The 14464-nt window shown below is 35.4% G+C and overlaps 2 protein-coding genes across 2 annotated transcripts in view; one reads left to right on the forward strand and one right to left on the reverse strand.

The window, feature by feature from the left end:
• LOC149064380 (BAI1-associated protein 3-like) overlaps positions 1 to 14464 on the reverse strand; it is a 462395-nt gene that overhangs the window by 65028 nt on the left and 382903 nt on the right. The window lies entirely within an intron of this gene.
• LOC149064383 (uncharacterized) lies at positions 6726 to 11656 on the forward strand. Its single transcript, XM_089254817.1, has 4 exons — positions 6726 to 6881; positions 7485 to 7689; positions 8658 to 8767; positions 11442 to 11656. The coding sequence occupies exons 1-4, from the start codon at positions 6840 to 6842 to the stop codon at positions 11544 to 11546; spliced, it is 462 nt and encodes a 153-aa protein (XP_089110943.1). The 5' UTR covers positions 6726 to 6839; the 3' UTR covers positions 11547 to 11656.

The raw sequence follows: 14464 nt of genomic DNA on the forward strand, positions 1-14464 counted from the left end.
AATAAATAGAAGTAATTTGTGAGCTGGCAAAAAAACAAATTCAACAACCATATTTTTATGGGCATCTTTTTTCAGCCACCTCGTTAGGCACTTTGTCTGTTGTGACATTTGTATTTGTATCAATAAATAAATGAATGAATGAATGAATGAATAAATGAATGAGTGAATGAATAGTAGAAGTAAAGTGTGGAACAAAGATTTATGAATAAGAGTAAAAATAAATAGTAGAAGTAATTTGAGGACCGGCAAAAGGAACAAAAAAAAAAAATAATAATAAATAGGAGATAAAATGAATAGTAAATATAGAAATAATCTGTGGGCCAAAAATCGATAAATAGGAGAAAAAATAAATAGTAGAAGAGGAATTTGCAGACCAAAAATTAATAAATAGGAGAAAAATTGTAGAAAGACGTAATTTACGGACCACACAAGGGAAATATTACATGTATGAAAAGAAAAGTCAAAAATTGTAAGAAAAAATTTCTGAAAGACTTATACGTAAACTAAGCACAATCCTATAAGGGGGTAATAAAATTTTCATCAGGATATCTGGATTAAATGACGAGCTACAAGCGCCGAGAGATTGGCGAAGTGCCAAATCTTATTGTCGCCAAAATCTGTATAATCGCTGATTCCGCAAATACCTTTCTACATAGTTCCAATCGGTCAAATTTATCAAAAAATTGTCCATTCCACCAGCTCTCGAAATAGCCTATTTCGTTTGTGGCTTGCTCATGTGTTGGTATTGCACCGTATTACAAGTGAAAGTGGAAAATTTTATTCTGTACTTCGCTTTTTTTGCTTATTTTTGCCTTGGAACAGCCACAACATCGACATTCTTAAATTCATAAGTATGATAAGATACATGAAATCAATAGGATTTCTGGATATTATGCCGAAGTGAACAGGAAAAAAAAGTGTTGTTTTTCTCCACTGGGAATCGAACCCGGGACCTCTTGCTTACCGGGCAAAAGCACTTACCATTATACCATGAGCAGAAATCACCATCCATCTATAATAAGATATTTTGGGTAATAAATGCTCATCAGCTAAGATATATTTAATTCGCATAGAAATTATAAAATAAACACGGATCGGAAATCATAACTATTATTTTGGTTAAGAAATGGGGTGCACAAGTTCCGGCCCGCTAATGGGTTTCCCATCCGGCCCACGAAAGGTATTCGAGTAGAAAAATATCAGTACACACATAACATGATAATGCCAGAGCTGACCATAGTTTCTTCATAAAAATACGAATAAACGGGATCCATACGTAATCCAATTACCGCGAAAAAATTGTCAAAGACAAATAAAAATGCCAATTGCAGTAAAAAAGAAGTTGTCAAATGCTAGTAATGTTGTTGAAAGATTGAAATTGCTGAAAAAATCATCGAAAGCAGGAAATATTGATGAAAATGTAATGTAAAAACGTATATGCTTGGCATATATGCGAGATGAATATTTATATAACTCGGATTAAATATGAAAGATTCATAATTATAATAATTTAATATATACAACATGAAAATAAATAATCTTAATTCTTTCTTTCAAAAATTTTCCGGTGAGACTTGTCAAAAATAAAGGGAGGAAACGGGATATTTTATAAAAGAAGTTTGGAGAAAAAAAATTTACTCGCGAACGGTGACTGGAATGTCCCGTAAAATATGGGTCATATCGTCATCCTATATACAAAGTAATTCAAAGCTTAATGTACAAACATTTAGGGGAGGGGTAGAAAACACAAAAACAAAACAGAATCACATAGGAATGTATGACCAGAAACCCCAACCTGATCAGCTGGAGGATAAACGAAGATGCAGAAATGAGAAGCGAATAATGGGTGGGGGAAAACACTTTATTCAGCGATACTTTTCACGAGGACAGTACGTGTACGCGTAAAATTTTTTCACAGCAAGTTCTTAAAGTTCTTCCCATCCACAGTAATGCACGCTTCACAACGGCGACGCATTGATTGTCGAACCCTTTCAAAAATGCCCTACATCTCGCGGGCGTTTGCAGCTGCGTCGAGGTCGGTGTCGTGAGTCAACGGGCGTCTCGTAGACCATGGTTTTCAAGTTCCCCAACAAGTAGAAATCGAGTCTAGATAAATCGGGCGATCGTGGTGGACATGGGACAGGTCCACCAGGATAACAGTGTATAACAGCGCCCTCAAGCGTGCATAACAGTGGATGATAAGAACTTTGAGAACTTGTGAAACTTGACGTGTATACGTACTGTGTCCTCATGTAAAAGTACATAAAGAGCTAAATAAAGAGGTTTTTCACCCATTATTGGCTTGTCATTTCTGCATCTTCGTTTATTCCCCAGCTGATCATATTGGGGTTCCCAGTCATACATTCCTAGTTTTATTTTTGAGTTTTCTACATCCTCTAGTAGTTTGTACGTTGAGTTTTGAATCACCCTGTATATCAATTTCAGGTGGCAGAAATATCCTCATATCTGGCCCGCGGACTAGAAAGGTTGTATATCCTTCGAATAAAAACGATAGTGCTGGTAATACAAAAATGGGAAAGACGGGGGAAAAAAAACCAACAAATAAGTCTTTACGGAATAAGTCTACGGATCTCGAAAGAATTGTTCTATCAGTAAAACTGAAAAGTCGAAAATCCACAAAAACAAGAAAAAAAGAAAATCCAAAATATGTGGTAGATTTCATAGATGTTGACAATGGCATCAGTGGAAAAGAACGAAACAAAAACTCACAACACAGGCAATGGATGTTTTAACGAAAATATCATGCTGGCTTTTCCCGACAAGCATATCAAGCGACAGAATCAAAGAAAATCGGAGACAACAATATATATATGTTTCGATTCTCGGGCATGTGAAGAGAATAAAAGATGAAAGACACTCTCTCTTCACAAAAAAAAAATCGAATTCAATCAACGTCAAGAAGAAAGATAAGTTCGAGCTGGAGCAGCTCTTGATTGCTCCGCCGAAAATCAGACAACGAATAACTATTGATAGGGAAAGGTATTGACTTCTTTGAACATGAGTTGAAACAACGGTCTTGATACCAAAACAAATGAAAATGTCGTTCAATTTTTTTTTTTTTTTTGGAAAACGAAAATTGGAAAATTTTCGAACCGATTTTAGAAATGTTTCAAATTGTTTTCTGGTACATTGACTTTTTTTTAAAATATATTTTGTTTCTTAATACAGTAGACATATCGCTTATATTGGAATCATGTGAAACGTTATCATTCTGGTGTTGTTATCACCGAAGATCGGATGTTGATGGCAATTGCATTTTGTGAATTTTTTTACTTAAAAAGACATTTTTTGGCATTTGAAGGATATTTTTTTTACTTTTCAATTTTTTTGAAAGAAAGGCTAGAAAAGCTAAACCATTATAAATATTATGCGTTGGATAATCACGAAACACCAGCCTATAATTAAAGAAAAAAGGTACATTGCTTTCATCTCTCTCTCTCTCTATCGTATCTTTGAGGAAAGATAACAGACAAAGTTCAGTAATAATTCAAAGTTAATTTAGTGAAAATTTTAAGAGTTGGCCACTTCATGAAACATCAAATGAAAATAAATTCAAGGGATTCTGATCCTATTGAGCGAGAAACCCCTTTTTTTAAATTATTTAAAAGGATTGATTGGGAACACGGGTGAACTACAGTAAAATTTCGTTATAACGACAGTTTATAATCAGAGGGAATATTGTCGATGGGTATTTTTTCCAGGAAAATAGCAACGATGTCAGAACCAGAAACGATGCACCACCTGCTCAACCAACATACTTATACAGATAAAGTTTTGTTTTTTCCCACCTTCAATATAGATAATTAGAAGATACGGTACAGCATCTATTGAGAGGTACTGACATGCCTCGTTTATAAACACCTATGAATAGGGGGAAGAGATTAAGAAAAAAAAAAGCCACCCTATTTTATGCATAATTCTTGAAGAAAGCAGAAAGTAAAATATGCTTTTCGAGGATTTCCGTTATCGTTACAGCGAATGTGTTCTGATTTTCATTCATAAGTAACTCGCGACTGTTTTTCATAACTTTAACATTAGCAGTTGCCGATTACTCGTAATAGCGAGATTCTCGTTATAAGCCGTACTCGTTATAACGGACTTTTACTGTACTCGGCCCAGAAACGCACATTTCACTACTACTCATGCACTACGGAGAAAAATTTCAAATTCATTTTAAATGGTTTTGATCCGTATGATGCTACAAGCATTAAAATTTAATAATCTTTGTTTGCACGGGAATATTAAAAAAAGTGCAGATGGAGTACATCATTTTTGTTTCCACCATTCAGTACTTACATAAAAAAGACATAGAGTTTAATCATGTCGATAAAGTCAATGAGGCTCTTCAGTTGTGCGAAAGTTGTGGTAGGCCAATTTGATAAAATAATGAAAAGAACAGTGGACTTGAAAAATTTCCGATGTCTTGAGGGAATGTCTAAAAATTTTTCTACAAATATTTCCATTTCATTGTCAAAAATAAGGGAGGAAACGGGATATTTTATAAAAGAAGTTTGGAGAAAAAAAATTCACTCGCGAACGGTGACTGGAATGTCCCGTAAAATATGGGTCATATCGTCATCCTATATACAAAGTAATTCAAAACTTAATGTACAAACATTTAGGGGACCATGTTAACGGACCTATGTCCAGAAGGAATGAACGAAAAGGGCAAAATACAAGAAAAAAGTACGAATTTTCTAATCAATTTTACACAAAACAAGGAGCGCTGTCTTCAGAGAGTAACCTAATTACTATCACGCTGACCAGGGATTTCAGTGGGGTTGGTTACAAACTGTCAAATATAACAAATATAGTTAGCCATAATAGCTTGTTCACATATTGATGAAAGTAACATATGTTGTGAGATGTTTATCATGGTATAAAATTTTAGTTCCAGAAATTTAAATCTTGCTACTTTTTGATTTTCTAAATTCACTCATACATTAGAAATTGTTTATTTGAAAAATTCCATGGGCGGTTTGTGATAAAATATAATGTTGGAAATAAATGTTGGCAGCACGAACATGGTTCACGCGATCCCTGGTGTTTCGAGAGCTTGATGATGTGTAATTATGTCATAAACAAAGAAATAAATTAAAAAAAAATTGAAATGCGATTTTCAACTTTCGATTTAGAAATAAATTCCCTTTCACTTCAGAACTTGAGTGGTTTTTAACAGTGTTTTGCTATTTCAATAGCATTAATTTTTTTTTTAGTTTTTTCGAACAGTCTTTTTAATTTTCGGGACATTTTTTCGAGTTTTTAGACCATTTTTTATGGTTATTTCGTAGGAATTTTTAGGTCAACAAAATCCGGGCCTTGGCTATCATTTTCGTGTATATACGGAACGGACCTATGTCCAGAAGGAATGAACGAAAAGGGCAAAATACAAGAAAAAAGTACGAATTTTCTAATCGATTTTGGCGCAAAACAAGGAGCGCTGTCTTCAGAGAGTAACCTAATTACTATCACGCTGACCAGGGATTTCAGCGGGGTTGGTTACGAAATCCCTGTTAAAAAGTCTCGCCACAGAGAGCAACAGACCCACAACGGTACAAATATTCAATTATTTTACTTCACTCATAGATGGCAGCACTAAATATTCAAAAACATGGCCCGCACATACGCTCACAAACTTCCGGCACAACTCAATCGGTAGTAAATGGCTCATAGCGATAGACCGGAGTTCTGTTCGGTTTAGATGAACGAATGTGTCTGCACACGGTTACTAGTTATGACATGAATACGATTTTTTTGTCTTGAATCGTGTGGTGCATAATGAAATACTCATTATCATCAGCTTTGTCTTTGGAATAGTTAACAAACGATACCAATGGCGTCTATTTTTGTTGTGAACTGCTCGAGATATAGCTTAAAACAATTTGTGGGAGTGGTTGTGAATCAGGGCAGTGGTCCTGGTGCCAGACGGGAGATATTAAAACTAGAGTGACATCATTGGATGCGCCTTTGCAATGTGCATCTGAGGATACCATTGCTTTCGACTTGCGTTGGGTACATCCTGAGGAATGAACGTTTAAAGAATTTCGCCACGTAACAACTTTTTGCAAATGTTCCCCTTATCGTCAGGTGATTATAAAGACGTATTCACGTAAAAAAAAGAAAGAAAAATACGACCCGTAACTGAGACGTCACCAAATGAGTTACGCAAATGAAAAAGTCATATAAATGAAAGTCGTATAAATGAATGATAAATATTATTGTCCTATATCTTTGACCAGGAGTGCAGAAAATCGTCTCATAACATAGAGACGTATAAATGAAAGGGTTTACGATTTTTTTCCCTCTTATAATTTTCGTGTTACTTAACCCATTTGTTCTGATATAAAACTCCAGAAACGAAGACCTATCCTAGGCCAAAGTCATGTAGACATAAGTTCAATAGTCACACAGCAGTTGTGCGCTACGTATCACCATGGCTAGATGATTCATTGGGAAGCAATTTTTTCCGAGGAAAACGTTTCGAGGAAACAGCTGTTGACATTGCGTTCAACATTTGAATAGCGCTTAAAACAAACCAAACACATGTATTAATGGTCCAGCCCTAAAATAAAGTAAATTGAAAAATAATCCAGAAAAATAGATGATATTGAAAATAAAAACACTTGGGCTTTCTACTTTTCCGCCAATTGTCCATTCATACCAGAACAATAACAGAAAGCGATATCAATATGCCGGATGGTTAAAAAAAATTTGAATATATTTGTTTATTTTTTGATGGTGCCGAGAGATATAAATAGCAATATATTCATTTACACCACGCATACTTGATCATAGATTAATCAACACACACACATACCATGGAGGGCCTCGGAGTATTCTTCGCCGTTCTTTGTCTAGCCGTATGTATAACTTCTAGTGAAAATTTTGGTTCTCATGTTGAGGTATTTAATATAGTTGTTGCGGTAAAAAACTAGTAAATCCGTTATTATACATAATAACCTGTTATTATGCATACTTATGAATCGTCTTGATAATTGATAAGTTTGATAAATTTATCACTTTTTTTTTTTTTAACGGCGAATATCGGCGATATCACTTTTACCAATGATTATGCATAATATCCAAGTGCCGTAGGTAAATTTGATAAATATTTGAAATATATATATCGCCTTTATCTGTATATTCGTATACTCTAGTGTAATTGGGGCATTTGATAATATTAAAAAAAAAAAAAAATCCAAATGAGTCTAGTATGTGTGAAAAATATAGTCGGACACAGATATAATGACAGCAATTTTTACGATCGTACCCCGATATAATGATACAATGCATGCGTGAATTATTATGTATAGTATATCATATAGTACGATTTGTCATGTTAACGAACTACGCCACGCTTGCTTACTTACTATGAATTTGGGGAAATTCATCAAACTTACCAAAGTATTTTCTGAATTTTGTATTTGTGTTTACATTCTTAAGATTTTTTTTCCTCATTACAGTCATGTGTACTGGCGCAGTCATCCACTCGTTCTTCTACTGGTTATGACACGACTACTACTGACTCCGTCAGCACCCATCATCCTCATCGCAGAGTACAACACCGACATTGCACCAACAGCACGGACTGCGCCGAGAATGAATGTTGCGTTGAAAGACACCATTTATGGAAAGCTCAGGCGACATGCATGCCCTTAGTAGAATTAGGTAATAATTTCTCTCATGCAACTGAGTTCATGCAACATCGATTTTTTACTATTTTACTCAAGTAAGATAGACACAGATTTTTTTATGTGCGTAAAATCCTCCTCCTTAATTTTGAGATTTACCATCGTATATACTATGTATAAGGTGTCCCAGAACTTCGTAAATAGTTTGAAAATTCGAAAAATATTGCGAAAATGTTATTTCCCCGAAGAGGTTTTTTTGGTGCAGAGAAATGTGTTCAAATTTCTGTCATTAGAGAGCACTGTGTGAAAGAATGTAAAGGGAATATGCAAATTTTTTGTGGATTCCTTTAAAATGCAGTCTAACGATTAACAGCTCATTTCTGGGTTTTCCTGTTTCTGACGCTTACATAAGGTTTTCATGAAGATGTTGACATTGGAGAGGATGAAGCAGTATTGGTGAAGTTGTTTCACCTCAGAAACGAATCGCCGGTTGAAGCTCCATTCGGACACAGAAGAGATTGCAGGAAGATTCAGATTCGTCAATTATTACTGTCGGACTTTCATTTAGCGCACTCCATCAACAAACATTTAAACTATTTTTTTTTCTGTAAAAAAACAACAACCCTTTCGTGAGAATAACTGTTTTGGGAGAACCGCATTTTCAATTATACCAATTACTTCAATTTTTAAAATCCACTATTTCACACTCATTTTTGGCTCATAACTATTATTTTATTTCGTACATCCAATTACGGTGAGATGAGTACTGTGTAAGTTGAATCTCATTACTTACGGGAGAAAAATAATAGAAAACTTGAAAAAAAAATTGAATCATTGAACTAAACTCTCCATACCTTTGCATGACCAATCATTGAAAAATAAGTTTTATAGAAATCACTCACAAACTAAATAAAAGAATTTCATAAGGGAAATGTATGTGTGTTTGTTCGAAATATATATATACACATCAAAAGTTTTTTTGGATCTTTCACCTGATTATTCCAGGAGGATTGTGTCATCGTGACGAAGATGAAAACCAGGGTGTCTACATGAAGAGATGTCCCTGCGAAGATGGCCTCGTATGTATTCTTCCACAGACAGCCGGTGCATGGCCGGTAAGACTCATTTCATTCAGTCATTGAATTAGAATGATGGATAGTTTAGAACATAGTTTCCCAACCTTTTTTGCCTCACATCGCCCCCTTCTTCAGAAATTTTTTCTCCCAGGGCCCCCCCCCCCCCAATCTAACCCATAAGATCCTATGTTATACCCGTAGCTTCTACCACCCCCTGGAACATTCCATCTCCCTCCAGGGGGCGTTGACGCCCAGGTTAGGAATCACTACTCTACTAAACACCCACTCGGGCCCTATATTGCAATTTACAGCCATTAATGAGATGGAAATGAAGGCGCTGGTCTCACCTCAAGCTCGTTAGGGAAAATATCTTATCTATATCCTCCCGCGGGTTCGAACCCAGGACCGTGAAAGCAACCTTCCGGTGGTAGATGAGCATCTTACCACCACGCCACTCGGGCGTCGAGTTGGGAATCACTGCTTTAGAACAATGTAGTGGATAGAAAAAAAACAAATTCCGACGACACTTTTTCCTTCGTAAGGAAAGAAATGAACAGCAGTCATTGGTGAAAATTCTTGAAGCAGGTTTTAAACCAACACTCCCTCCTATAGATCTTATCTATAGGGGGATTCTTATTTATCTAGAGGGGGTGTTGTTTAAACCCGCTTTTTCTATTTCCCGTGTAAACCTGCCTGGAAAGTGTACGAATAGACAAATAATAATAAAAAAGGAACTAGAATATTATTATATATGCGTGCGCCATCTATACGCCATTTTAAAGAACTTCATTTTTTAAATTCAAATTCGTTTCAATTGAATTTTTTTTTTTTAACTTGTTTAAAAAAAATTACATCATCTGAGGATGACGGAGCACGGTCCTGCGCGCATCATCCCTGGATGATGGGAGTACGCTGAGGGCTAATATATGGATGAGCAGCAAAAAAAAAAATTGATCTGATTAAAACACGTTCGAAGATCGTTTCTTTGATACTTTTAATTAAAACTGCCATCCATTTCTTTTTTTTTTGTTTTATTCTGAAAGAACCGATTGACACGATATGTTTTTTGCAATTAATTGAAATAATTTTTAGTCATTTCTGAAACGTCGACATCTTGAGATCGTGGCTGCAATTAACACATAATGCTAATTAACACTAGAACTACCGAGCGGTCATTCTGACAACTTTATGAACTTTGATCACCCGCTACATCTTTATTTTTCAAAATTTCACAATTTCCTAACTTTTTTTCCTAACTTATCGAAAAGAATCTTTTGGCACAAATTTCTTTCTATGATCATGGCATTGACTTTTGAAAATTATTTTTACCTAGAATTACCAGCGATCATATTGACCGCAATCGAAAATTAATTTCGTCGCTTAACCAGGTTTCAAACATAGTATTAATGCATTTTTTTTTAGAAAATTAAATTAACAAATTTTTTCATCTAAAAATAGGATACAGAATCATTCACGCTTCTTTACATCTGAGGCGTAAGCAAATATACAGAGTGTTTCAGAATAGAGAGACTAATTTCTAAAAGGTGGTGGAACGAGGTTTGAAATAATCAATTTTTGTGTGCAAATACTTAGCAGGAAATAGGACACAAAGGGTTCCAGGGTGCTCTTTAGTGTACAGCCAAGGAGGTGAATTCAATTTTATTTTCGACCATGGATTTTGTAGCCGCATGCCCAAGTCGATGTGTCCAAGGCCGGACTAAGAGGGTGCAGAAATCGTATACAGTGACCTTAGATCCTTTAGTATAATTTATTTTATCAGGCAGAACCATTGTTTTCCCATAATTGGGCTCTTCTGGGTGGTCATCCCCACCCCATCGCCTCTCTCGGGATCCGAGCCAGGGATTTTGTGATATAAAATTATTGTTGCATTTCCTTCAGAATTTTTGTTCCCATTCAGACTCAAACGTAACATCTGTTGACTGCACCAGCTGGGATGGGAACGGAGTGGAGGGGGGGGGGCACAAGTGGCGGAACCCATTGGATTCAGGTCACTCGAGTCCTGAGGATTTTTATGAAGCACGCCCACAATAATTCATTAGCATACAAAGCAATGCACGTATCTCCCGCTCTCCCTTCACACGTTATTGAATCCTTTATATACGAGATGTCTGGCATCCCTAGTAACCCTTAATTGTTTCGCAATATCGGAACAATTCAGCAGAAAGTTGGGGGTGTCACTCGGTTGTAGTGGAACAACTTACATTTTCTGAAATTCTACACAATATAAATTTGAAAAATATAACAATATTTCTTCACGCGTTGTCCTCCCCAATCGTATCCACGAAAACCCCCTTAACGATAATATTTCAAGACAGGCAACCCTAGTTATTATGGGACTTGTTTTAATCCAAAAGTAACTCCAAATTTACGGCTGCATCATGTTATTTATAGTAGCGGTCATTTTAATTGATTTGGTAACTGGGAGGGGATGGAAATTCCGGTAGTTCTAGTGGTAAAAAGGAATTTCTATGGACAACTACTTTCGAGACGAAAATCTAAGATTTTAGTGCTAAAATTAGTTTCTGGAATATAGTCGAGTATATTAAATATATTAAAAAATTATCTTTATCAAACACACACGACATTTTTAGCAGAACTATGTAACTTTTTATTTACGTACGTTGAATGAGAGTTTCGTGAAATCATTTGTGAATTTAATAAAAAAATTTCTATTGACTACGTTTTTATACAGGGAGCAAACCGTTTTATTCCTGGAAATTGCGAGAACCCATTACAGGAAACTGCAGTTGATAGTGACGATAGTGATGCTGCTCTCTTTGGCTATGGATACAAGTGAAGAAATATAACCATTGAAATGTCTCTCTAATCTCTATTAATAGACTATTTTGGGTTAAAAGCAATATATTTTTTTGTCACATTGGAAATAAAGGTTTTTTTTTTAAGTTTTAACTTCAGAAATGATGGATGACTTTTTTGTGTGTTTTAATTTGGTTTCAGAAATGAGTCTATTTATTTCTCTCTGTATCAATGAAAGAATATTTATTTCCCTTTAAAATCATACTCAAGAGACGACGAAACGAATCAATGGTTTCAATAATTCGAACGGAAAAACAATTACTGAATTAACCTTAATTGATTTAAAAAACATTTTCAATTTTAGAAATTCGTTGTTGGATAACAAAACATCCATTAACGAAATACCGTTCCAACGTATGTGCATTGAAATTCTCTGTAACTTCCCATTAAAAATATTTACTAAGAGCTTTTCGTAACTTGAAATTCAAAACGGAAGCTAAAGGTTTAGAAAAAAAAGCTCGAGTCGTAAGCGCAAAAATTTCAACTTGCAGTCTCCATTCTTATTTTTATCTATATATTTCCTGTTTTTATTCACAATATGTTTTGCAGTAACCGTAATATTAAGAGCGTCCGAAAAGATTATAATACCTTCAAACTTACACGTGAAAGGAAAATCGATCCCAAGAAATTGAATCACGTAAAAAGGAATAAAAAAATTTGTTCTCAAGAAGAGGAAAAACTGAATACTATAAACGTGAATAGTAGAAAGTAAAGATAATATAACAAAAAAGAGAGAATTCAGGAGCCGAAATACCCAGTGAAATGACGTGCTTATCGGAGAATACTTTCGATGGTATTTTATTCAAGCAAATAGTACTGTTCCGTAATATAAAATTCATGGGTAAGCAAAACAAAATTGGAGAATAAAAACAGTTTCTTTAAAAAAAAAAAAATCGATGGAAATAAAATATCCAAAAAAGAAAGGAAATTTATTTTATAAATCGTTTCGAAAAAACTTCATGAAAATGATTGCCAGTAGCGTATTGGGAGTAAAGTCAAAGTCGGTTAGAACGCGACATCGAAGATTCCACGAAATTTTATCGTTATAACCGAGGTGTCGTTACAAGTTAGGTTGACGATTTTAAGACCTTTTTTTGGGGGGGGAGGGGGAAATACAACGGAGGCAATCAGTAATATTGTGCATGAAAAGTTTTTATTTATTTATGTTTAGGGCAAGGCTGGAACTAGAGGGGAAAAGGCAACTGCGCCATACGGGAAATTTAGGGGGGGGGGGCGGCACTTTTAGGTGGGAATAAAGAACACCGTGTTATAAAATTATTGAAATTTAAAGTTGTGGGGAGGGTGGCATAATCATGTGCCCCTGGCGGCAAAAATCTTAGTTACGGTCCTGGATTAGGGTGATCATAGTTGATCGAGAAATATAATACGAGGAATTACGATAATTAATGCGTGTGACATCACTGATTCTCCCCAAAAATTTTGCCAAATGTGTGTGTGTGTTGGCGAAATTGCTAAATAATGTTTGTAAATAGCTCTTGTAGAGAAATACAGTACTACAACGTCTGCTAAAATGCATTTCACGGGAAAAAATGAAACTTGGCGAATATGTGAGATGGATAGTTATTGTTATATTCGTTACAACATAATTTATAAATTACGCAAGTTTCATTCCCGGTTAAAGTGAAGACTAGGAATCAAAGCAATCTTCGTTGTAAAAACGGGACATTTTTATAAAATAAAAAAAGACGAGAAGGCAAACACACGGAAATTTTTTGCACAGTGGTCATGCGAATGAATAGGTTGTAGTGTGGAACATGTAGTAAATATTTTTTTAACGCGCCGCGCGTGTACCGCATTTGGTATAAATGGAACAACAAACTATTCCCTGGATATGATCAGCCTTAATCTTTGGCATTCCTTGAGAAAATGTCATCGAAACGTTAACATAGGCGAAAAAAAGTTTTTCGTTATATCCGACGTGGTATCTTTTCACCGACGTTATAAACAAGGTTTACAACATTATTTTCGATGGGCATCATCCCGGACCGCCAATTATTGAAGTTATAGCCGAGGTGTCGTTATAACTGAAGTCTTTATAACTGAGAGCGAATGAATATGGTAGATATTGTTCTTTGGGAGAGAGAACAATTCATGTCACAATTCTATAAAATATTAATGAAAATATGTTGAAATTATTTCTTTGATATTATCTAGTAATTATATCCAAATTGTGGATTGATAATATTGATTATCAGTCGACATAAACTCACCGATTGCAGATTTATTTAATTTATTTTTGTAATTAGAAACTATTTTTCAATGATATTGTGATTCAAAAACTGACGTACAGAAAATCATTAATTTATCCTTTTTCTTCCGAATGCACTCTGGCTGCAGGCTATTTCTATTCCTGGTATTGATTGATATGATTTTATTCGAAGCATTGCTAGTTATATAACGTCATTGTGTCTGCGGCATTATTCAATTGAAGTTCTTTGGGACATTGACTGAGACTGTCGTTAAATGAGACATCATTTGATTGAGATTGTCGTTTTTTGGGAAACTGTTTGACTGACTCTCGTTGTTTGGCATATTGCTTGACTGAGAATATCGTTCAAGGTAACAGTTATTTTCCGGATAATATGCTGAGGTGAATTCGGAAAGAAAAGTCATCACGTCTCCGCCGGGACTCGAACCCAGGCCCTCTTGCATACCGGGCAAGCATGCTGGGTGCAAGTCCCGGCGGAGACGTGATGACTTTTCTTTCCGAGTTCACCTCAGCATAACATCCGGAAAATAACTGTTTCCTTGATAACTTGGGCTGAGAAAAAGCCATCTATCTCTCTCTGAGACTATCGTTGTTTGGGATATTGCATGGCTGAGATTATCGTTGTTTGGGATATTGCATGGCTGAGATTATCGTTGTTTGGGACATTG

The sequence above is a fragment of the Pholcus phalangioides genome, unplaced genomic scaffold (genome assembly GCF_987345545.1).
Source record: "Pholcus phalangioides strain wild (caught in Gottingen) unplaced genomic scaffold, Ppha-v1.0 ptg000042l_1, whole genome shotgun sequence".
Classification (NCBI taxonomy): Eukaryota; Metazoa; Arthropoda; class Arachnida; order Araneae; family Pholcidae; genus Pholcus; species Pholcus phalangioides.

Excerpts from the sequence above, each read along its gene's own strand:
- LOC149064383 (XM_089254817.1), top strand. The coding sequence starts at position 6,840 with ATGGAGGGCCTCGGAGTATTCTTCGCCGTTCTTTGTCTAGCC. Across the intron at positions 6,882-7,484 it reads TCGCCGTTCTTTGTCTAGCC|TCATGTGTACTGGCGCAGTC; the intron begins GTATGTATAACT and ends TCCTCATTACAG. Across the intron at positions 8,768-11,441 it reads AGACAGCCGGTGCATGGCCG|GGAGCAAACCGTTTTATTCC; the intron begins GTAAGACTCATT and ends GTTTTTATACAG.